This window comes from Mya arenaria, chromosome 15 (genome assembly GCF_026914265.1).
Source record: "Mya arenaria isolate MELC-2E11 chromosome 15, ASM2691426v1".
Lineage (NCBI taxonomy): Eukaryota > Metazoa > Mollusca > Bivalvia > Myida > Myidae > Mya > Mya arenaria.
This window is the reverse complement of record NC_069136.1, coordinates 47,020,410-47,045,002: the sequence shown is the minus strand read 5'-3', so window position 1 is coordinate 47,045,002 and position 24,593 is coordinate 47,020,410. Positions and strand designations below refer to the sequence as shown.

At 36.6% G+C, this 24,593-nt stretch overlaps 1 protein-coding gene across 4 annotated transcripts; it reads right to left on the bottom strand.

The window, feature by feature from the left end:
• Positions 1–9,693: 9,693 nt before the first annotated feature.
• On the bottom strand, positions 9,694–19,122 carry LOC128220017 (lysocardiolipin acyltransferase 1-like). 4 transcript variants are annotated; one of them, XM_052928247.1, is made up of 2 exons: positions 18,832–19,122; positions 9,694–13,222 (listed from the first exon to the last, which is right to left on the bottom strand). In XM_052928247.1, exon 2 carries the CDS (start codon positions 13,172–13,174, stop codon positions 12,044–12,046), a length of 1,131 nt encoding a protein of 376 aa, XP_052784207.1. In that variant the 5' UTR covers positions 13,175–13,222; positions 18,832–19,122; the 3' UTR covers positions 9,694–12,043. The 4 variants fall into 4 exon arrangements, with proteins under 4 accessions (XP_052784207.1, XP_052784210.1, XP_052784208.1 ...); XM_052928250.1 differs by lacking the exon at positions 18,832–19,122 and adding an exon at positions 15,791–15,830; XM_052928248.1 differs by lacking the exon at positions 18,832–19,122 and adding an exon at positions 15,573–15,775.
• Positions 19,123–24,593: the final 5,471 nt, after the last annotated feature.

Below are 24,593 nucleotides of genomic sequence, written 5' to 3'. Positions count from 1 at the left end.
CAGCTGTGTTGGGGCATTGCGGGTGTTACACTTGTCAGCTGTGTTGGGGCATTGCGGGTGTTGAACTTGTCAGCTGTGCTGGGGCATTGCGGGTGTTACACTTGTCAGCTGTGCTGGGGCATTGCGAGTGTTACATTTGTCAGCTGTGCTGGGGCATTGTGGGTGTTACACTTGTCAGCTGTGTTGGGGCATTGCGGGTGTTACATTTCTCAGCTGTGCTGGGGCATTGAGAGTGTTACCCTTGTCAGTTGTGCTGGGGCATTGAGATTGTTACACTTGTCAGCTGTGCTGGGGCATTGCGAGTTTTACACTTGTCAGCTGTGCTGGGGCATTTCGAGTGTTACAATTGTCAGCTGTGCTGGGGCATTGCGAATGTTACATTTTTCACCTGTGCTGGGGCATTGCGATTGTTACACTTGTCAGCTGTGCTAGGGCATTGAGAGTGTTACACTAGTCAGCTGTGCTGGGGCATTGCGAGTGTTACACTTGTCAGCTATGGTGGGGTATTGCGAATGTTACACTTGTCAGCTGTGCTGGGGCATTCAGATTGTTACACTTGCCAGCTGTGCTGGGGCATTACGGTTCTACACTTGTCAGCTGTGCTGGAGCATTGACAGTGTTACACTTGTCAGCTGTGCTGTGACATTGAGAGTTTTACAATTGTTAGCTGTGATGGGGCATTGAGAGATTTACACTTGTTAGCTGTGCTGGGGCATTTAGGGTGTTACACTTGTCATATTTGCTTTGGCATTGAGAGTGTTACACTTGTCAGCTGTGCTGGGGCATTGGGAGTGTTACACTAATCAGCTGTGCTGGGGCATTTCGAATGTAACACTTGCAAACTGTGCTGAGGCATCTAGGGTGTTACACTTGTCAGCTGTGCTGGGGCATTGAGAGTGTTACCCTTGTCAGCTGTGCTTGGGCATTGAGAGTGTTACACTTGTCAGCTGTGCTGGGGCATTGCGAGTGTTATACCTGTTATCTGTGCTGGGGCATTGCGAATGTTACACCGGTCAGCTGTGTTTGGGCATTGCTAGTATTACACTTGTCATGTGACTTGGGGTATTGCGGATAGTTACATTTGTCAGCTATGCCGGGACACTGCAAGTATTACACTTGCCAGCTTTTCTGGGGCATTGCAGCTGTTACTATTGTCGGCTGTGCCGGGGCATTGCGGCTTTTACACTTGTCAGCTGTGCTGGGGCATTTCGAGTGTTACACTTGTCAGCTGTGCTGGGACATTGAGAGTGTCATACTTGTCAGCTGTGCTGGGGCATTGCGGGTGTTATATTTGTCAGCTGTGCTGGGGCAGGGCGGGTGTTACATTTCTCAGCTGTGCTGGAGCATTGCAAGTGTTACACTTTCAGCTGTGCTGGGGCATTGCGAGTTTTACACTTGTCAGCTGTGCTGGGGCATTGAGAGTGTTACACTTGTCAGCTGTGCTGGGGCATTGAGAGTGTTAGACTTGTCAGCAGTGCTGGGGCATTGCGAGTGTTACACTTGCCACCTTTGCTGGGGTCTTGAGAGTGTTTCATTTGTCAGCTGTGCTGTGGCAGTGCGAGTGTTACACTTGTCAGCTGTGCTGGGGCAGAGCGGGTGGAACACTTTTCAGCTGTGCTGGTGCATTGGGAGTGTTACACTTGTCAGCTGTGCTGAGGCATTAAGATTGTTACACTTTCAGCTGTGCTGGGGCATTGCGAGTTTTACACTTGTCAGCTGTGCTGATGCATTGAGAGTGTTACACTTTCAGCTGATCTGGGGCATTGCAGGTGTTACACTTGTCAGCTGTGCTGATGCATTGCGTGTGTTACACTTGTCAGCTGTGCTGGGGCATTGAAACTTAACACTTGTCAGCTGTGCAGGGACATTGAGAGTGTTACACTTGCCAGTTGTGCTGGGGCATTTTGAGTGTTACACTTGTCAGCTGTGCTGGGGAATTGAGAGTTTTACACTTGTTATCTGTGCTGGGGCATTGAGAGTGTTACACTTGTCACCTTAGCTTGGGAATTGAGAGTGTAACACTTGTCAGCTGTGCTGGTGCATTGCGAGTGTAACACTTGTCACCTGTGCTGGGGTCTTGAGAGTATTACAATTGTCAGGTGTGCTGGGGCAGAACGGGTGTTACATTTGTCAGCTGTGCTGGGGCATTTCGAGTGTTACACTTGTCACCTGTGCTGGGGCATTGCGAGTGTAACACTTGTCGGCTGTGCTGGGGCATTGATAGTGTTACACTTGTCAGCTGTGCTGGGGCATTGCGAATGTTACACTTGTCAGCTGTGCTGGGGCATTGCGAGTGTTACACTTGTCAGTTATGCTGGGGCATTGAGAGTGTTACACTTGTCAGCTTTGCTGGGGCATTGCGATTGTTACACTTGTCAGCTGTGCTGGGGCATTGAGAGTGTTACGCTTGTCAGCTGTGCCGGGGCATTGAGAGTTTTACACTTGTTAGATGTGCTGGGGCTTGAGAGTTTTACACTTGTTAGCTGTGCTGGGGCTTTGACAGTGTTACACTTGTCATCTGTGATGGGTATTGAGAGTGTTACACTTGTCAGCTGTGCTGGGGCATTGCGAGTGTTTTACTTGTTAGCTGTGCTGGGGCATTTCGAGTGTAACACTTGTAAGCTGTGCTGAGACATCTAGGGTGTTACACTTGTTAGCTGTGCTGGGGCATTGAGAGTGTTACACTTGTCAGCTGTGCTTGGGCATTGAGAGTGTTACACTTGTCAGCTGTGCTGGTGCATTTCGAGTGTTACACTTGTCAGCTGTGTTGGGGCATTGCAGGTGTTGCACTTGACAGCTGTGTTGGGGCATTGCAGGTGTTACTTTTGTCAGCTTTGCCGGTGCACTGCTGGTGTTACACTTGCCAGCTGTGCTGGGGCTTTGCTACTAGTATCATATTTCAACGTATTTCGGTTTGACGCGGCCTTTCGCCCGAATCGAACGCTCTACCACTAAGTTATCGGGGCGAGCACCTGCCAATCGCCATGTACGGTAGAGGCTTACTTTGTTTACTGTGCCTTTACACCGGGAAAGGGTACACACACCCCTTGGTGGTTATCGTATTTTAAAGGCCGATTAGCTGTGTTTATTTTTATTTTATCAATTATGAAAAGTTTCTGACAGCATATCTAGGTTTTAACTAAGAATATTAAATGCATTACATGAATAACATTATAAAAAACAAAAATAGAAACTAGAAATTAAACATTGCGTCAGCAGCATATTTCGATTCTGTGTATTCTCGATCTCGAGAACAACCACTGCACCCCGATAGACAAATACTTTCATGAGGTTTTATGTAACCTATAAAAACAAAGCTATAATTGTACAGTTAAAGACCGCTATTCCGAACACCGTTTATCCGAAATTATCGCTATTTCGAAATATTTTTTCGGTCCCGACTTTTCTCTTTCTATGCAGTTGAATTTGTCAAAATAGCAGCTAAAGTACTTGACATTAAATTGTTTATGTTTGTATGAAAGTTATATTTTTGTCGTTGCATAATCATGCAAAAGCAATATATTTCCTTATTCATAAATATAAAAATACACTGACCAATTTAAAGCAGACAGTGGGTCTTTTAAGCGGTGAATCGTCAATACAAAGCCCAAACAAAACATACTTAGTGCTTAACAAAATATTTTGTCCAATGCAGTATTTCTCACGTTTTGTCTATACATGTTTTTAATAAATCAGCAGTAAACCGCAATTTATTTTAATCAGGTGAAGCTGTAGATCTTAATGTAGGCTGGCCAAGTTAGTGGTTAGTTTTCACAGTAAAATGTCGAACACTTAAAAACTTGATTAGTATGTACTTACACACTGGCTCTATTTATTTCAAGTACATACGAACAATCTTTAACCATAACAAAACGCGTACTTGGTATGTAGTTGGCTCTGAATAACGTCCGTTCATTTTGAGGTATTATATAATGTTTGGATCGTACAACAGTATGAGAAACTTTCATTTTGTTTTTATATTAATATCAATGGTTCATTAGTAAAGGAAAAATACATGCAGAGAATAAAACGCTTTTACGTTAAATTTAATTTAAAAAAAAAAGTTAATAGAGATTAGATCTATCCATTTCAGCTCCTCTTGAGATTTAATTCCTCTGAAATGTAACGCTTAAAGCATACATGTACATCTTTAGAAATAACGTGTTAAATAACATTTGACAACACTTGTATATGTTTCATATCATTCCTTTAAATGTACATGCTATTTCCCGTAAGGATAATTATGTCAATTCATTCTCATTATTCCATTTAATTTTATTGCATTATACCTCTGAACCTTGCCATGAAATGTATAACAAGTGTTAATGGGTGTTAATATAGTATGTTTATTATGACGAGAAACTATGTATAGTGTAAGTCAATACATACTCTGTTCATACAACATGAATGCCCATTCGCAATTTCCATGTACACATGACATATTTCATATAATTGCATGGGTTGAAATGTGGAGATTTTAATAACTTTTGTTGTGTTCTGTTCTGTTCTGTATTGGTTTGTTCTGTTCTGTATTGGTTTGGTCTGTTCCGTTCTGTATTGGTCTGGTCCGTTCTGTTCAGTTCTGTATTGTTTTGTTGTTTTTTCTTTTCTGTTCTGTATTGGTTTGGTCTGTTCTGTATTGGTTTGTTCTGTTCAGTTCTGTATTGGTTTGCTCTGTTCTGTTCATTTCTGTATTGGTTTGTTCTGTTCAGTTCTGTATTGGTTTGTTCATTTCTGTATTGGTTTGTTCTGTTCTATTCTGTATTGATTTGTTCTGTTCTGTTCAGTTCTGTATTGATGTGTTCTGTTCTGTTATGTATTGGTTTGTTCTGTTCTCTTCTGTTCTATATTGGTTTGTTCTGTTCTGTTCAGTTCTGTTTTGTTTTGTTCCGTTAGATGTTCTGTATTGGTTTGTTTTGTTATGTTCTGTATTGGTTTGTTCTGTTCTGCATTGGTTTGTTCTTTTCTATATTGGTTTGTTCTGTTCTGTTCTGTTCTGTTACTTACATTTCATCTAAAACTATATTAAACACTAAGATTGGTTCTTCGTGTGACCCACAAACTTCAGTGGGAAGAAACGAGACAAGGTGTACAACTCTTTCAAAGACCTGTACAATTAAACCGGCAGTGTTGCTTCCCTTAAATATGAAATAAATACAGGCAAATAATTCACTGAGTGATGCAGTTTCCTGTTCCTCTTTCAAAGATTTACTTGATACCAGGAAGCGTTGAATGGCTAGAATAAATCATATTCACTATGTTTCATTCCTCAAAAATATATTCTTTTCATGTATGTAACGGATCAAAATCACCACAAGGTAGAATTACCAAGTATTATAACATGGTCACCATAACAGAAACATGGTACAGCCGAACCCCGTTAGCTCGAACTTCTAGGGCCGACATAAATACCTCGAGCCTCGGAAACTTCGAGCCAAGCGGGAATGATTACCATCAGTATAAAAAAATGGGTCCTTAACATCCAGGTCGAGCCAACAAGGAATTCGAGCCAAACGATTAAATGTTTTGTTAGGATTTAAACACAACACACATGTACGGCGATTTAAGTATATGCAAACAGGGTTTAGTTACAACGTTGACTTTTCCCTGTAGTTTACAATATATACATGTGTATTGCAAAAGAATGAACACATCAGTTAATCTTAACGCATACGCCTAGTAAATCTTGATTGACAAGAAAATAGTTGTAAGATATCAAGACAACTCTTGAACTAATCATCTACTACGAAGGAGGCTTAGTTGATTTTTAGTAAAACTTGTGTTTGTAAATCGTTTTTCTTAACGAATCAGTAGGCAAGCCGGGCACAGCCCGGCACTGACTTGTCGTTTAGAAGACCAAAGATCAATTACAACTTTCTCAGTGTTAAGCAAGAAATACCAGGCGAATGCCTCTATATTGGACCATGCGCATGCGCGAGCTTCAAAATAACTCACTAAATAAAACCAAATAAATAAATATATGGGAATTTGGCGGTTGTTTTCGTTACTTAAAGGGGCTAGACACCAGATTGTCCAAAATCGGGAAATACATTATTTCCACAAGGCAAGCATAAAATTGTCAATACGAGCTAGTATGGGGCCGATAATACATCATGTAACATGATTAAATATTTAATATTTTGTCGCTGTCCTAGCTTAGTTTAAAAAAGCGCATAATGGTTTCCCAGTTTATAGTGTGTATATGTTGCATGTGAAAGTCACGTGATAAGTAAAGAGATTCATAATTATACCAACGCTATTTTGAAACTTATTTTTTCAAACTTTACGTGGTAGACCAACTCAGTAAATTTTGTATTGGAAAAAATACGCAAAAACTGCGAATGGTACATGTGTCGTAGGCGATGCAATACATCAGTCAGTAAGATTCAATGCGTTGTTGTATGTAGCTTATTTGACAAATTTTCTTTTTCTTGCAAGTAAATCATCTGGTGTCTAGTCCCTTTAATGGAAACTTGAAGATATTTAATTATCTGCTAAATTGATTTTCGATTGTCAGAACTCTCTAAATAATTAAATGTGAATCGGTCCGGCGATCTCATTGGTCGAGGCATGATCCTGGACACTAAGTGTGTTTACGGTGCATGTTTCACATAACCGTAGTACCTTTGAGACAACGAACTTTCATATTTCTTTATTGTACAGAAACTATGCCAAGAAACCCGAAACCAGTCACTGTAGGAATAACCAATGATCCTGGATCGTTGATGACTCAGTTATTATCCAAGACATGCAACAATCTATTACACTAATTGAAACTGTTCTCTGATCAATGCCAGCTCATGTTTTCAATTTGCTTAGAACTACGTGCGTATGGTAAAAAACACGTTTTGTTTGGGGCATAATTGGATTGTTTCGAACAGAAAAAGGCGCAATAACTACTTGATAGTCAGCAGCAGTAGTCTACATTGTTATCACAGTTAATGACTTTGTGTCCTTTAAACATAATATAACTTCGAGAATTTAAACTACGTACTTGGTCATTTCAAACCCACATTCAGAACATGCTGTAAATGACGTAGAGTAAAAATTATTCATGTGTTTTGTTTCATGAATAGTGCACGCATTCGGTGATGTGCCTCTATTTTTGACGTTGAAAACTGAGAATGGAACACGTTCGACGCTAGGGCTATAACTGTATCTGAAAACGATGTAGCTAATCGGATTGCTTGTTATTTATAACTGACCAATATAGTGAATGAAGTCAATCATGTATGACCATAAGATTGACTTAATTTGCATATTGAATACCACCCCAGGTCTTATTCCTTTTTCAAACGAAGTGTACACTCGACGCTTCCTCCGTATTGCCAGCCATCTTTGTTTCAAAACGTTTACAAGCTAGACCTATATTTCTTGGTGGGCACAAGATGTAACGTCAAGATTGTTTGCATCTCTGCAGTCTGCTATCTGCAAAGGCCACAACCAGCGTTAAATTATGTGTGAAGATAGAGGAAGATTTGTTCACGGTTGAAATATTTATGAAACTGAACAGCAGATAAGTTTTTCGAAAATCTTGTTTTATCGAATGCACGCACGATCAGATCTTTGAAATAAAGATAGTGAAAACTTCCTTGTACACATATGTTTTTTTTATCATTATAAAGGTTGAAAAATATAGGAATATATATTGGATGACCGAAACTTATTCTTTGTGATCATGATTGAACACGATATTTAAACTACCTGTTTCCTCTTAACAAATTTTTACAAAAAATAACCATTTTGTTCCCGTTAAATTGAGAATCGGTGAAAATGCTAAGCAAATGATATATTTTGAATAATGTGATATTTTATTAGAACAATAGAGTTGTTACGATTAAATTTTATAATTAACGTTCCTTCTTGTCCAAAGAAACACTATTTGGCCTTTGCACTGATCAGTGTGCATTTTCGACAAACATTCGTAACTCGTTATGTCGAACTCTGTTATCTCGAAGTGGTGATTATATCGATGTTTTTCCGAGTATGTTGGGCTAAGTAAGACATGCTCTGTATGTCGGTTTTATCGACTTCTCGTTATCTCGAAGTATTTCTCGAGGTCCCGACGCCTTCGACATAGCGAGTCTTGACTGTAACTCTGAGGGCATTATTACCTTAAGTCTTTCACTTATTTATATCCAAATGTGCATGCATCGAATAGTATTAATTCAGTTATATTACAACTATGAATTGATAAAATACCAATGTTCAATCATTATTTAGATATTAGTAAGGGTCATTACTCTCTTAAAACTGCACAACTGTTTGGTTAGGGTTACATCCTTTTTGAAAATAGGTAGGGTAGAAAGATTTTTTTATTAGTCTTTATATAAGAACGTTATTTGTATCATTGGAGAATGGTGTTAAACTAATATTTTGTATAAAGCGTTCAATGTTTTAAACTACATGAGATAACACTTGAAAAAATAAAAATATATTTTTATAGTTTTTCATTTTTTTACCAAGTGACTATAAAAACGGTAGGGTCGGCGCCTATTTCGTAGGTAGGGTCGGGTAACCCGAGCCAAATGTAATTTTAGGCCTTAGAATACACGTACGAAGCGTTTCATTACAACTGTGGTAGTTGTGTCAGAGATAGAGACCCAGATAAAAGGGGACACGAACATTAAGAACCTGTTCCTATTCAGTGAGTGTCATTTAATCTACCGAATGTTTTTGAATCAGTCGAATATAACGGCAATTATGTGCAACAACCTGGAGATAAATAAACAAGTCTTTCTTATTCCTTCAATACATATATTGTATGCAAATAACAAACAAACAAATATCACAAACTTGAGGCATAAGATTTATCTTAAAATATAATATCAAACAAAAAGAAGTCTGAACATTAATGAAAGTATTTTTTGTTGAAATAAAACTTTAAACCTATAGACTTCTTGGCAGTACATTTCGATGTAGATTGAAAAAAAAAAATCGTTATCATCTTTATGTTACTTTTATCACCTTTATGTAACTAAAAAATCAAAATCGTTCAAGTTTGTAAAACACAATTACATTATGCATAGTCAGAGCGGTTACAGATATGGTTTGTACACTTTATTATTTAACGAATTATGAAAGCACTAGACACCCTTGCTCTTAGTGGTACGAAAATGGCTCAGGGTGAGCAATATTTCATTAGCATATAATTATAGAGCTGAATTTTCTACCTTCTGTACCCCGTGCGCAGGACTGTAGATGGTATGGCCGATATTTTGGCGTTGTATGAGTTTTAAATTTGAAGATCCTTTTCAGTTTTATATTAAAATTGAATGGTATAAATTTACAGATTTAATGAGCTTTACCTTGCAATAAACAGCAAAACAATACAACATATGCCCTGAATTGCCCACAGACATCAAAGTAATGTGTCATTATCTGTTCTGTTAATAATGATACACACGTCTTTCCAAGCTATAATACGCCCACTATCGCGTGTATAATTCTGATTAATACACGTGTTCTAGACATTATTATGTTAAAATCATACAAACATCAAAATGGTATCTCATGCAAGACTGGTTTCAAGAAAATATACAAAATATTGCATGTGTTTAAATGTGCAGTAAAATATTCATTAGTTGTATGGTTATGAACATTCAGGTCGGCTTTGCATCAAGTCAATAATTCTATACGAAGTTCACTATTCTAATTGGTCAACTGACTCTTTGTTTGAAAACTAACGACTAGTCAACTAGACATTTACAAGCAAATAACAGGTTACACGCAGAACAGTTAACATAAAATTCAAATTCTTAACATACAGTAAAATATTGCATAACTTCAAAGGGTATAATTTTACATATATTTACACAAGATAAATCTTGAAGACACAAATCTCCAACAAGTGTGATATGGGCAGAATGGTAGACTCATGTCAACATTTCTTGGATAAACAATATCACATAAACAGTTTAACAATTAAACATTAAAATTGTAACTAAATAAAAGTGACAGTTTCTAGATCACGCCTCAAACATAACTGACGCAACGCCATGGGTACAGGACTGGTCACGCGGTGACCCCATATGTTTCCATATTGGTTCACGAAATTTATATAGTACCAAAATGGCGTCTATTTTCCGATTCCGATGAATAAATGAGACATTTAGACATGTAAACAGGTTGTCGCCGTGATTTATACGTTAAGGGACTAATAGGTGACCCTATATGGGTTATACGGGGTGCAGGAAACCATATCCGGGCTCGAGTTTCGCTCTCATCCGATTTGGTTTACCTTGCCCCGTATATCCCATATCGGGTCACCTACTAACCCCGTAACATACAATACTGTCCGTACCAGTATCTATGTTATCCTTATGCATTAATTGCATATATATTTCAGATTTCAAAATGCACTTAATGTGTAAGTGATCACAAAAAATGAATTACTGGTATAACATAAAATATTTCAAATAAAGTTTTATAAAAGGTATACTGACGCTGTGCAAATGTTTCTTTTATGAGTTCAACATTTACATGTTGTAGTAGGAATATAGATATCAAAGGTGTAACATAATAAAGCACTGTATATCAACAACGATATCCACTGCATCAACAATATCTACACATTTATTTGAATATCATTTGGGAAAATGGTAACATTACAGTAATTGCATATTGTACTGGGTGGTTTTGATTCTTGCATCGTCCTCAAGAGCGCCTATTTTTGCGGGAGAGTAAAACACTAAACTTTTAATTGAAATGGCAGATACCATTTTAAGGCAGACAACAAAGGTTAATGTTAATAGGATCAACACAAAAAAAGCAAACTATGTTTGTACAGGTAATTGGTGAAAGATATTAGCATTTATAAAGGTTTTATTTTTAATTAATAGCTACTTGGCCATAAATTCCCAAGTTTAAAAAGAACCTCACTATCGCTTATAGTCAAGTGGGATTACATGATATTGCATTAAATTTAATAAAAAATAACAGTATTTTTGCTAGTGATGTTCCAATGATCGATTATAATCGAAAATGGCAGATGAAGCCACAATGAGCAAGTAGAAATGAACTATTTTTTATATAACACTTAATTAATTCAATCATTGACATAACGTATATGCATATAATGATTAAGAGTTTAATAATGTGCATGAATAAAACTTCACTTTAGGTTTTATCTAGTATTTTAAAAAAAACGATTGTACTATCGATAATCGGTTACTTGAGTGGAACCGATTATCGATTGTAAAATTGAAACCGATTCCCAACACTAATTTTTGCATCAACCTATAGTGTGTGCCTTAAATAGATTATCGGGTGTGGGTGTGTAAGCTTATTTATACTCGCACTCGGGCCTTGCCCATTCGGAGAGTGCTCCGTTAAGATTGTTAGTCATTTTAGGTTTTTGGAGCAATGTGCACAGACAGAATGTAACCCTGGTTAGAGCTACCCTGGTTCTTTAACGTGCACCATTGTATAGCACTGTCACACGGGACCCCCATTTAACGTCCCTCCCGGAAGACGATTAGTTTTTTTTAGTGATGCGACGGGGGATCGAACCTGCGACCCCTGGATTGACAGTCAAGAGTTTTACCTCTAGACCACGGATCCGCCACATAGATTATCGGCCTTTAGATGACCTACCTTATATGCGATACAGTCGAACCCCGTTGGCTCGAACTCCCAGGGAACGGCGATATAAACTGAAGTCTCGAAAATTTCGAGCCAAGCAGGAATGCATACCATCAGTTTAAAGATATCGGTCCTTTTAATCCAATTCGAGCCAACGAGGAATTCGAGCCAAGCGAGTTCGAGCCAACGGGTTTCGACTGTGAATCTATGGACATGGACAACACTACCGAGACTTTCATGTATGTATGGGTTTGCGTATATCGTTAAATATATGATTTTGTAGAACAATTCAATGTATGAAACCAGTAATGTAGGCAAGATTAGGATTTATGTAATATTGGTGGATTTTAATAGCACATTCGATGTTAACACTAGAAAGAGACAACATTCAACAAGTCAACCAAATATATGGTTGCTTTGTCCACTACATATATTGCATATCATTTTTTGGAATTGGAATTTATGACAAAATTCTTGAGTAAAGTTTATCAAAACCAATAAAGGTGCTTATGGCAGTATTAATAACCGTAACAAAAATAAACATCCAAAAACAATACACATTAACAACAATGGCCCATGATATAACAATGATACAGGTAATCCATCCTGACAAACACACAAGTCCCAGAACAAAAGTAACTCTCTCTACTTCAAGATTTTGGCAGGCGGTGAAGCCGTTTGATTGACAGTCAGATGTACCTTTGTTTTGATAGAACCCCCTTAAAAAGTCTTCCTTCTCTCGCCATCGCTGTTCTAACCATTTTGATATCCCTGCTTCTGAGCTAGTGTCAATTTGGTCTACATTGTAACAGTTTATTTTGAACACAATTTCGCGGGGAAGATCACCCGCAAGTAGATGGGATTCGTCCTGGCATATGTTTCTAGGGTAGGCAATTGTGGCATCAATGACTTGCTTTAAGTCGTTGTGAGCTTGCATAGATTGGACAAGAGATGAAAATCCTGTTGTTCGCGGGTGCAACACATAGTGGTATTCGGGAAGATCGTTTTTCTTTGCATACTGCTGACTCCTCTGAAGGCTTTGGGGTTGTAAGTCGGTTCCTTCGGGGAAAAACAACAACTGTGGATAGGTCTGAACATCTTCGAAGCTTTTCATAAAGTCTTCTATTCTATTTTTATCTCTCTCCCAGTTTCTTGCCATAAAGAGAAATTGTGCTGCTTGCATCGCCCATCCTGCACCTGGGGCATGGCGCAGCATATCTTTCAAAGAAATCTTAAACCTCCGCAGTGAACCATAACGCGCTTGTACGGATGCAAAAAATAACCAATCGAGACGCGTTCTATGGTTCAAAACAATAATAGAAGATGCGTGCGCATCCAGTTTACTGACGTCACCCTGGATTGTAACTTTAATGCCGTAAACGGTTTCAAATGTCGCAACAGCCAGTGCAAACCATGTGCAGATGATTGAATCGACGACAAACCGAGCAAATGGTAGTTTTAAGGCGAACACAGCTAAAAACAATGGTGAGAACACGGTGAATCCGAAGAAGGCGGACAGGAGGAGCACGGCAGCCAAGGCTATCCCTCGACATCGCTGCTTTATTGCGTGGACGTCCAGAGAATCCATCATCTACTTGTATCTGTTGCAGCTACACCAAACATGTCCGCTCACACTGTCCTGAAATGGAGACGTCCGCTTATGTTAACATGACCCAGTTATGTAAACTTAAAGAGATTGCAAGCAGTTTAAATAAGCTTTAATACAATATATATACAATTAATGAGTTTGAGGGAAGTATGAATCGTCAAAACTTAAATGTGTGGGATGATTTGTCCATGAGGTATTTTTGGACGCGTAAATATGACAATAATGAAAAAAAATAAATTATGAAATGCCCATAATTTGTGTCGAAAACTACCTAAGAAATAATGATGAAGCTATTATTAATGACGTGTTATATCAATATCTGTATTTAATACCACTCTTCTTCACATACCACTCTTGATATTATGTTGCAGTTATTTCAGGAAAATAATAAAGACATTTCCGTCATCAGAAAAACAGTTTACCTATACATATTGATGTTTGGTTCATTATAAAAATAAGAATCAAGATTGTGTTTCAAATTAATAAATTTCGGAAGTATCAACTGAAATAGGAGTGTGATATTTTTTATAAATTTGAAAGCTTAGTACTCCATTTTGATAGCATATGAGACCATGAGAAAGACGAAATAGCAAAACTAGAAAACAAAATTGTTAAATCAGGAATACACATGGTATTGCAATCATTACATCCATTTGTCTGAGAAATTCAAAAAACAGTTTGACAGAAGATATAAAGTAGTATTTAACTATTACAGTTACTTTCCATGATATTGTTTTATTTGTCAGTTATAAATAATTTACTGTAAACCCCAGCCAAAATAAAGAAAACCCGGGGACAAATCAATTGATTCGTTGATATGACATGATAAATAGTGGTTAATTCGTCTATTGGATGGTAACGGCTTAGTTCGGTATAGACAGGTATATCAGGTTATTTTGTTTAGACATACAGTCGAAACCCGCTGGCTCGACATCGTTTGGCTCGACTTCCTCGTTGGCTCGACCTTGAAATAAAGGACCGACTTTTTTAACCCTATGTAATCATTCCCGCTTGGGAAAGGGTTTCGACTGTATTAATCGACATAATCCAGCGTAGTACATGACATTAGGCCTAAAACATCTAAGAAAAGATAAAAAAAGTCGAAAGGGATTAACAATATATAAACCAAATATGAATGTTAACCCTACCTTAAATGAGAAGAGTTAGTATTTATAGTAGTTCCAAGGTACTTTTAACAATGCAAAAACAAACTATGAATACAGCGACCGGCGTCACCAAAAAATTACCTAAAACAAGTGTGCCTCGACTTTACTTGCATCGCGTTTTTAAACCATGCTGTAATATTAGAATCCCATAATAATTTGATTACCCTTCGTAGTTACATGTCATCAATTAAAACCACACAATGAATGCCTGCGTCCGGAACTTCCCCTCAAATGTATTGTGTGAGAAATGATAACAGCGTAGTTCACATCCTCTTTCGATCATATATCTTCACATTGCAAACTTAAGCACTGTGTTAATTGCAATTTATATATATTATGTTGTTGTCTTTTTTTGTTATTTTGATGAATGCCATCCGCGGTAAGAAGACATTCACACAATTAATATTCACAAGTCACTAAAAAGCAAAAGCCTCGTTAAAATGAAAGGAATATGGATGAAGTGTTTTCCTTTTCTTATAGATGTTAATGCTTTCAGAATTGAAAAATATCATTATATTTACGACGTGTTATCGCTTTATACGCGCCACTTAAACCGCACGATCAAACGGTTGGCACAGAAACATAAAGGAATTTCTTATTAAATGAGATTTATAAATACAGGCTCGCTGATAACCATAGCGCATTTGTTTTATACTGTAAATGCAATATAACACGTATGTTATAGCACAATTATGATTCGCTGTTCTGACGCAAACTACAAGAAAGCTGTCGATTATCTGGTGCTTAAACTCATTATAAAGTGTCTGCACTATGTCATAAACTTTACAACAATATCAGAACTGAGGGTACATGTAATGATTAAATATGCACTCTTACTCCTAAATAACATTAACCACAATTGATACAATTGTTTTGTTATACCACACAAGAATGAATAAATTTCGAACACTATAGTTTTTATGAAGGATACCGAGTTTAATTTCAAAGAAAGGTGCAGAAATCATGGTATTTGTACCTTATGAGACTATAGTAGATCACAGTAAATCTTTTAGCACTCACCAATCAATGAATATATCTGCGTTTTCAGCTATTAAAAAACACGGTTACAATCTTACTATCAGTAATTAATATTTTCCATAAATGCATTATTTAGTAAGTAACATTTGATCACTCAAGATTTATGAGTGTTATACATGTGTATATATTGATTTTGAATAAGAGTGTCATTTTAACAAAACAACAGTACAGCTTACCAGTCACGAGTTACTCCGTTATTGAGATTCCACGACTGTCGAACAGTGACACTAACATTTAACTATTTTCTTATCAGCTGAATCGTTTTAAAATTACAACACAGACATTTAACCGCGCAGTCACATGTGAAACTAAATAACAACGAATATATTTCCTCCCTAGATGCAAAATGCACATACGTTGATAAAAATACACGTGACACAGTGATAATACTGACCATAGCTTAAGTAGATAAAATCAGGAAAAGAATACTTAGCCACGTACTCACATAAGGTTTAAATACTTAAATTATCAAGCATATACAGCCTTCATTCGTGCAAATCATCAATCATGCTAATGCATACGTTATTATTAAACTAGGTTAAATTTTCTCGACTCCCTGCACATAACCATTACAACAAAGTCATGTTCTCGCATCTTATTAAGAATACAAAACGCAATGTCTCTGACAAATTAACCTACTTCTAATAACCATGTAAGTATATCGAACCATTTATCGTCTCTGAGCTGGTTATAAACACGAAGTAACAGTTGCTAATACTCTCATGGGGGCCCTCAATAGAACTTATCTGAATAATGCATAACATCTACTTGGCCGCACCACTTAACTTGGGCTTCATCATCGACTTCGGGAAGAAAAAACACAGGACAAACACAATTGCTGAATTAGTAGTATTTATTCTGTAGAAAACAAAAGAAAAATACACAAAACGTCTTTGATTTTGTTATCAGTGGTCACAATTAAGCTAATTACTGTTTGTCCATTTGTGGTAGGTTTTTTGTCAGATAAGATTAAACCATGTGTATGTATATTTTATTTATACATACGAACTATGTTTTGACTTCTTAGTGTGAGGTTCAGCACTCTAAAAGTGGCTTAAAGTGACACTCTCATTCAAAATCAGTACATACACAGGTACACATGTATAACAAACATCAATTTTTACTGATAAACCTGTAACTTTTTACTAAATTATTTCCTTAGGGAAAAATATTAATTACTGATAATAAGTTTGTAATCGTGTATTGAATAGCAGAGCGCGCAAAAGTATTAAATGATAAGCCAATGTTAAAAGATATACTGTGGTCTATTATAGTCTCATAAGGTAGAAATAGCGTGTTTTATGCTCATTTCTTTCAAATTAAACTCGGTATCCTTCATAAGAACCATTGTTTTCGACATTAATTCATCCTTTTTTGAACATTAAAACAATATTATAAATTGAGAGCAATCTTATCTGGGAGTAAGAATGCATCTTTAACCCCCGGCGAACTTCTGTCCGCATCATTTATTCGTGGAGATATGTTGCCTATCAACAGGGTCGACTTCATTAATTGTTTGGCTTGTCCCTGTATTTTCTAATGTATTTTAAGAAAATAAACCTTATAAAAACCATAAAATTAAGTAGACATGATCGACATTAAATAAAAAGTCTAAATTACTATGGTTATATTCTATTCTTTTGAAATACGTCCTAAATACAAGACTTGATCATATGACACTGTTATGACGGTGTTAAGGATAACTATGTACAACGCAATATATATGCCATAATCCCATATAAGTGAGGCAACCAAATATTGCACCGAAAGTATAAGTAATACTTTAATGCACCAGTCAATTGTAACCACGCCCCTTCCCCCCCCCCCCCAGGTCCGGGGGTATACCGGGGAAAGCCGGGGAACCGGGCCGTGTTTTACCATCCACGTGGCCCCGCAATGCCGGGTGAATGCGGTGGTTTGTCTTCGCGCAAAATATACGGGGGAATGGGCCGTTCCTAGGGTCCCTTGAGTGCGAGGGCATATGGCGGGAGTTTTACCAGCAGATCGTCTCCGCAGGGCGGGAATTTTACCAGGCCTTGGCTGAACCGAAAGTCAAAGTCCCCGCTAATCCCCGGACCTTGGGGTCCGTGGTTACAATTAACAGGTGCATAACTGTTTGTTTCTATTCGATCGTATAATCTAACCTTTAAAACTTGAACCACATCTGCGTCGTAAGTAGACATAGGAAGGTATTGTTTTTAACCTTTTATTACATCAACTCCCTGCATTGCAATTATTTTTGTCAAAAGTGAAGGTAGAATAAGACGTATGGTTTAGAAATTGTAAAGCATATTATTACTATAGAATAAAAAAATGTTTTAACACCAAAACAATAAATTACCTAAAACAAATAGTCAAGGGAGATAACCAGAAACTACATAACTGGAATATACACAAACTGTTTAACCACAATAATATTAAAACAAAGCACAAAGCCATAATTTAAGAAAAATAAAACCCCTTCTACCTAGTATCTGGTAACGCGAAATATAAATCATCGATCCATCGTATAATCATGACCAAACTGCCTATTTTACCTATACTTTGTGCAGAAACCAAGAAAGAGAAAATGGTTTTGATTTCCGTTGGATGCAGGTTTAATACGTAAAGTGCAATAAAGGGACACTTCTACCTCTGCAAATAGATGTACTAGATGTAGCCAAGTTTATAGTCTGAAGTACATGCTGAATGTTGGATAAAAACTCACTTTTTACCTTAAACCACTAGGATTGAAATGAGAAGTTATTGTGCCGAGCAAATAAGGAATGTTTTGAGGAAAACGTCAGTTTTTTTTTCAGTTTGGCATTTTCTGCTTTTTATTTTTTATGTTAACGTGTTCTGAAAATACAAATTTATACAATTAATCCGTATCGCGCGACTTTCCATCGCATCGCATGGGCCTAAGGACACAATTATTACAAATGAAATTATGATATTCATAATCATCATTTTTTCTTAATTTATGTTTCATAAAGATTCCGTGTTGGAAAACATAATGTTGAACATCAATTCAATATTGTACTTTCGTAATAACGCCATGTACGTGTCATTAAATCGAAAATGCGCAATACATCATCTCACTTTTAAACATGTATCTTACGCAATAAAAGTAATATCATCATAAATTTTAAGTACCACTTCCTGAAATGTCATTAAATTCAAAAACTAAGTACCCAATAAATTAATAAAAGCAAATTTATATCCAAAGGTCCAATATCGCGCGGTGCGGCGCAACTTCAATTGCATTTTAACTCTACATTATTACCTTAAATATATTATGACAACATATAATTCTACATTATATATGATTTAAACATGTACCTATGTTCGTGTATAAAATGTATAATTGTACTGATAAGTGTATGTTCTTCATTTGTATACATAAATATATACATTAACTTATTAACAATAGACTGATAAACAATGTGTACATACCTTTCACCGAGGTGGGTCTCACACTTTAGCCACGTGTGTTGGTAAACATTCACAGATAACCTTTGCGTTTACGACATCCTATATCAAGATACTCTCCCAGTTCGTGTCTGTTTGACATCTACAGCGATTACACTTCGTACATTGAACCTTAACAAAAACAAGGCACTTAAGTTAATAAACAAATCCGAACTAATTAAGTCTAATGTAGTGTTTCAGGTTGCATAAATATGAACTAACATAATAACTCAATTTAAATTGCAACAATTCGACGTAGAACATGACACTAGTAAATACAGCATGTACAATGGCTATTAATAGATGCTAGTATCAATTGATGTGAAACGCTTCGGCTAGGATGCACACTAGCATAGACTGGGGGCCGGATATCACTCCGTAATGTCTTCCGCAACGACACACGTAAATATTGATAGTACTTAATGTTTGTTAATGAGGCCACATTTAAAGCCTTGATGTTAATTAAAACAGCCTTAAAAGGATCTTTTAGATCCATACAGTTATCTTAATTAAAAGATTTTCTTTAGATTATGCTGGTTATCAAAATTTCAACTATATTCCCATTTAAACTCTTTTATAAAGACTGTGACATATGAAACGAAATTAAATTGAAAAGTCAAATTTATTTCCAGTAGAGCGGAGGGTTATCTTTCAACTGGTTCATATTAAGGAGGGCATCATTAGACTGCTAAATTTAAACATCAATAATGACGGTGTACATAGCTTGTGGTTGAAACGTATATTAGATGTATTCCAGAGCCTGTGAGAGTTGCATGATTTTGACCACGATAATTATAATACAAACACACTTGACAATTCTTGTTTTTTTATCTAGAAACTTTTTTTCCCAGAGCAACAGAAGCATGTTTAATATTATATAATTACAAGACTTCTTAAATGAACATTTGTCAACTGTCAGTCAATGGTTCGGGAGCCGGTCAATACTCCCGGATCTTCTCAATTGTTGCTTGGAGTATTGCATATTCATGTTTAGTAACGTATTTATCGGAGAAAATGTATCAGTAATTATATAGAACTATATTTTAATTAATTAAAACGCAAATATCTTAAAATGTTCATTGATTTCGTTCAAAAATTAATTCCAGTTTTAAATCGAACTGCGCTTCAAATCTACGCGGTTCGTTCTTCATGTTTTAAGAAAAGATGTCTGTTTACATTTAAAGTAACTCGCTCATGGTTTGTAAAATGCACACTTTTATAATTCAAGTTTTCAAGTTTTTTTGGCAATATACGCAACACAAGATCCTTTCGCAATGAACAAGTAACATAAAACGTATTAAGTGAGATGCACACAAAATACAAAGACTTAAACAGTACATTCTACAATTGTATATGTTCTTACACAACAATATACTTGAAGGTACTAAACTAAGAAGTAACTGCATCAATGGAGGCAGATCGCCTCAACATAGCATGGTATATGAATTTAGCCAAACGTCTTAAAGTTATATTATCATTTGATGACATTATCTTAACACATTTATTCAATGTTTGTATTCCATTATTCCATGATCCTGAAATATTATAGTGTAGACGTATGCCGGAGTAAAAAGGACAGCATAGTATAAAGTGGTATTCAGATTCAACCATACTTGTATTACAAAGTTTGCATTTACGATTTATACGTGAAATATTATTACATCTTCCAACCTTGATTTCAAGAGAGTGTGAACACAATCGTATATAGTCTGGATAATACAATTATATATTTATCATTCATATTAATTTCAAAATATTTCTCGAATCTAAAATCTTTCTTAAATTGTTTACAATATTCTAACTTGGATTGCGAATTAATATCAGACATGATCATAGAGACGTGGCCTTAAAGAAACAAGATTTATCAATAGTATTGCTATACCAAACATAGCTAAATCCAAGAGAGTCTAATAAATTCTTAACAAATTTAGACCAGTTATCTTTGGCATTGCTATACAGAAAAGTAGCATCATTCACTTGTTCATTAAACGTGTCATTTATAAGCAACGTTGGGAATTATTTTACCTTGCATAGGGAATTAGGGTGCTCTGATTTTATATAGAATAGTTAAAGGAAAACGACCAAGCTCACCCAGCACTGCTGCATTAGACGTTTGGGTACGAATGCCCAGAATATGTTTACAAAACCTGAGATGAAATTTGTCAATCTCTTTCATTTCATATTATCCCCAGACCTCACACCCATACATAAGGATTGGGGCAATCATGGGGTCAAAAATGACAACTTTGTCCTAACATCGAGCTTCACCCTACTGAATATTGATATAAGGTAATTGTATGCTTTTAAAGCTTGCTCTTTCAGTGACTTAACAGCATTTACTAAACTTCCAGTATAGTAAAACTTAATACCTAAAAAACAAAAGCTATCGACAATTTCAATAGGTTGAGTGTCGGTAGTCCATACAAAATGATTTAATGATTTACGTTTTACAAAGATACATATTTTGGTTTTACCAACTGGGCTTGAAGACTAATAGGATTAGTAGTGAACAGTGCAATGTCGTCTGCAAACAGTAACATATACAACGACAGGTTATGAATATCACTATCGGTCAGATTATCTAAATCTACATTGTCTTTAATATCATTTATAAACAAAATAAAATGAAAGAGGAGACAGGGGTTCCCCTGTTTTCAAACCAAGAGACATATCAAAGATATCTGAATATAACATATCATACAAATCTTTGACACATGCCTTTACATTTGCATATATAGAATTTAACATTATTAACATTTTACTACTTATACCAAATTGGATTAATTTAATCCATATTGCATCATGTATAACAATGTCAAACGCCTTTTCACAGTCAATAAATGCACAAAATAATTTACGTTTCTGTTAATACACATTTGAATAATAGTGTGCAAAATAATAACGAAATAAAGTGTGGCAAACCATAAGGAGTGTTAAAACAAAAATACCAATAGCTGGAACCCTTCAGCAAATGTTGATATTTGCTCAAATATTGTCTTTGAATACCACAATTTTCATAAGCGTTAGTAACGCGATTGAAAATTAATTACGGCTGTGGTGTTGCGTGATTGGTTAATTGGCATTATAACGTGATGTTATCAATGCATCCTTAACAGGTCAGCATATCCACCTTTTTTGTTGAAGTACCGGTGGCCGTGTAGACTAGCCGGCTATTTTCTACTTCTTTTTCTTGACTTACCGGCGTGGGTTCGAACCCCACTAAAATAAAAAAAACCTGTTTTAAGTATAGCTGTATTCCGTTTTGCAATTTCGATATCATAGAGTAAAATAATTATAAAATAAGTGTTTTCAGATGCCTTAAAATTTACGTCGAAAAAAAATTTTGGTCCAAAAACATGAGCGAGTCACTTTAACGTAGCAAGAAGCTTGGTATTCTCTCCGAAACATTAGTTTACGTACGAGAACCTAAAGTCGTCACTTTCGGCTCTATGTATTACAAGGTATGCATGCATTTTGATTATATGGTACCCGACTTGTCTTTTCAATATAAAGGCACCTTTCCCGCAAATTTTGAATTTTTGACGTTATGTATACACCAACTATTTAAAAAACAAACGTGCCATATATATATATATATATATATATATATATATATATATATATATATATATATATATATATATATATATATATAGCAGCCGTCTAAGAATATGTCGGCATATCTTTATTTTTTCACAAATACAGGTAGTTGCCGTCATTCACTTTGAATGCAATGGCACAAGTTTGCTGCGAACCGGGCCGACGATTACGGACATTTGAGTTATCTAGCGGACGTAGGTAATACATTGATCTTCCCTTGATTTCACTTATTATTTCGTGTACTGCTTTAGAACAATCCCGCTTTCAGTTTCCACATTTCCTTGGTCTGTCAAAAACAGCTACCGCCGTGGCGTCATATGCGTTGTTCGGCTCCAGCTCAACCCGATATGTCCTCAACAAGTCCAGTTCTTTTAGACCACAATGGTGCATCCCCACAATCTGCATGTTACGTATGACCACCTTCTACACAGTATACCTGAAGAATATATGGTGGAAACGTGCAGTTAATATGTAAAAATGTTTCAACTTCAAGATTCAAGTCATTTTTTAATATGTGTTTTTGTCTTCAGTTCTTTTTGCTTCGCTCTCTCGCGATTAGCCATTTTCCTCGGATTTCAGTTTTTCTCTTAATTACTTCCCTTTTCTATTTCAATTTCGGCATTTCTTTTCAACTTTTCGGTTTCCTTTTTGCACACATTTTTCAACTCACTGTTGTTCACGTTTCTCTTTATGTTCTATTAATTATTGCTGTTTTTGTTCACTCTGAGTTCCTGCTATACTTCAGAACCTGTAAGTATCTTTCATTTTCCAAGTCTGCCCCTTTTTATCGATGTTTGTGTTGGCGTAAATACAATTAGCACATTTACATGGTCTTGTGGAAACAGATCTGCCTTGACCATGTGATGATTTACAACGGCGGTCGACAATGGTGGTAGTGGTTTTGGAGGCGGACTGACAACATACGTTGGTGGCGTGTGTACAGCAGCCGTTAGTGGCGGACAGACGAGGGACGCTGAACTTGGTTGACTAGGGGCGACTGACGTTATCAAGGATTGAGTAAGTTGGTGCAAATCAATAGACGCTGCAAGCATTTTCTGTTTAAGCTGACACCAACATTAACACTAACATTGACTGAATATCTTTATTTCCGAACCGTTAATGTGCACTAAATAGCCTCTTTCACGAATGGACACGTAGTACCTGCAAAGTTAATATCTCTATCCGGTGAAGTGCTTGTAGCCAAATTTGTATTCGTCACCAACATAAAAACTCACTACCAATATAACCTGATCGTTCATTGATCTTGGACATACGAAAAGTATGAGACTTCTGCGAATTCATACGAATCAACAGTTGTGCAACTTACATCCTCTTCACCGCTTTCTCGTGGTTGCATAGCCAGATCGATTTCAATTGGATCAACCTCAGTGCATGACTGGTGTTGGATTGATAGCACAGGGCGTTGCGGTACTGCATATTGCAGGAATATTTGTTCGAACTACTGGAATCCATAAAACCGCTGTCAGAGCATGCGTACGTAGCATTAACCGATCCATGGGGATGGTATGTACCTCCGAAGGATGTTTGTTAAACATGATAGTTGGGGGGAGAGCGTTCTGCAGACTTATTCCAAAAGATGGCTGCTTCGTCACAATTATATATGCGCTCAGATTTGTCGGAAATGTAGTTGCTATCGAGCGTATCTTTCAATGAGCTAAAGTACACTCAAAGGTTTTGTACACTGCCTAAACTAGCTCGACCCCTGTCCAATGCGTCTTAGCTGAGCAGCCCAAGATCAGGATGCCTTGTCTTAGAGCCCTTCCACCATTTCCTGGACGTCCAATTTTCAGTGAAAACATCGCCTTTTCCGCGCTCCTTAGCGATACAACAAGCGATACTTGTTGGATGGAAAGAGGAAATCCGCTGTAAGCCAGGTATGGTATGTAGCTACAACGTGCAGATTCTTCATAATTACTTAGGGCTGTTTTCATACTAATTTATGGTTGAAGAGGAACTTTATTGTTAATGATATTCGACAATGTCATTCTTGGGATGTTAAAATGTTTTGCACTTGCGGAGATGCTCATTCTGCCTGACTTAACCGTGTTATATATGCAGATATCATTGACTCTTCGGTTCCTTTTCGTAATTTAGACAGTTGATTTTCATATCTTTAATTTACCTTT

What these genes read in the sequence shown, in the direction of transcription:
- LOC128220017 (XM_052928247.1), bottom strand. Translation starts at nt 13,174, where the DNA reads ATGATGGATTCTCTGGACGTCCACGCAATAAAGCAGCGATGTCGAGGG.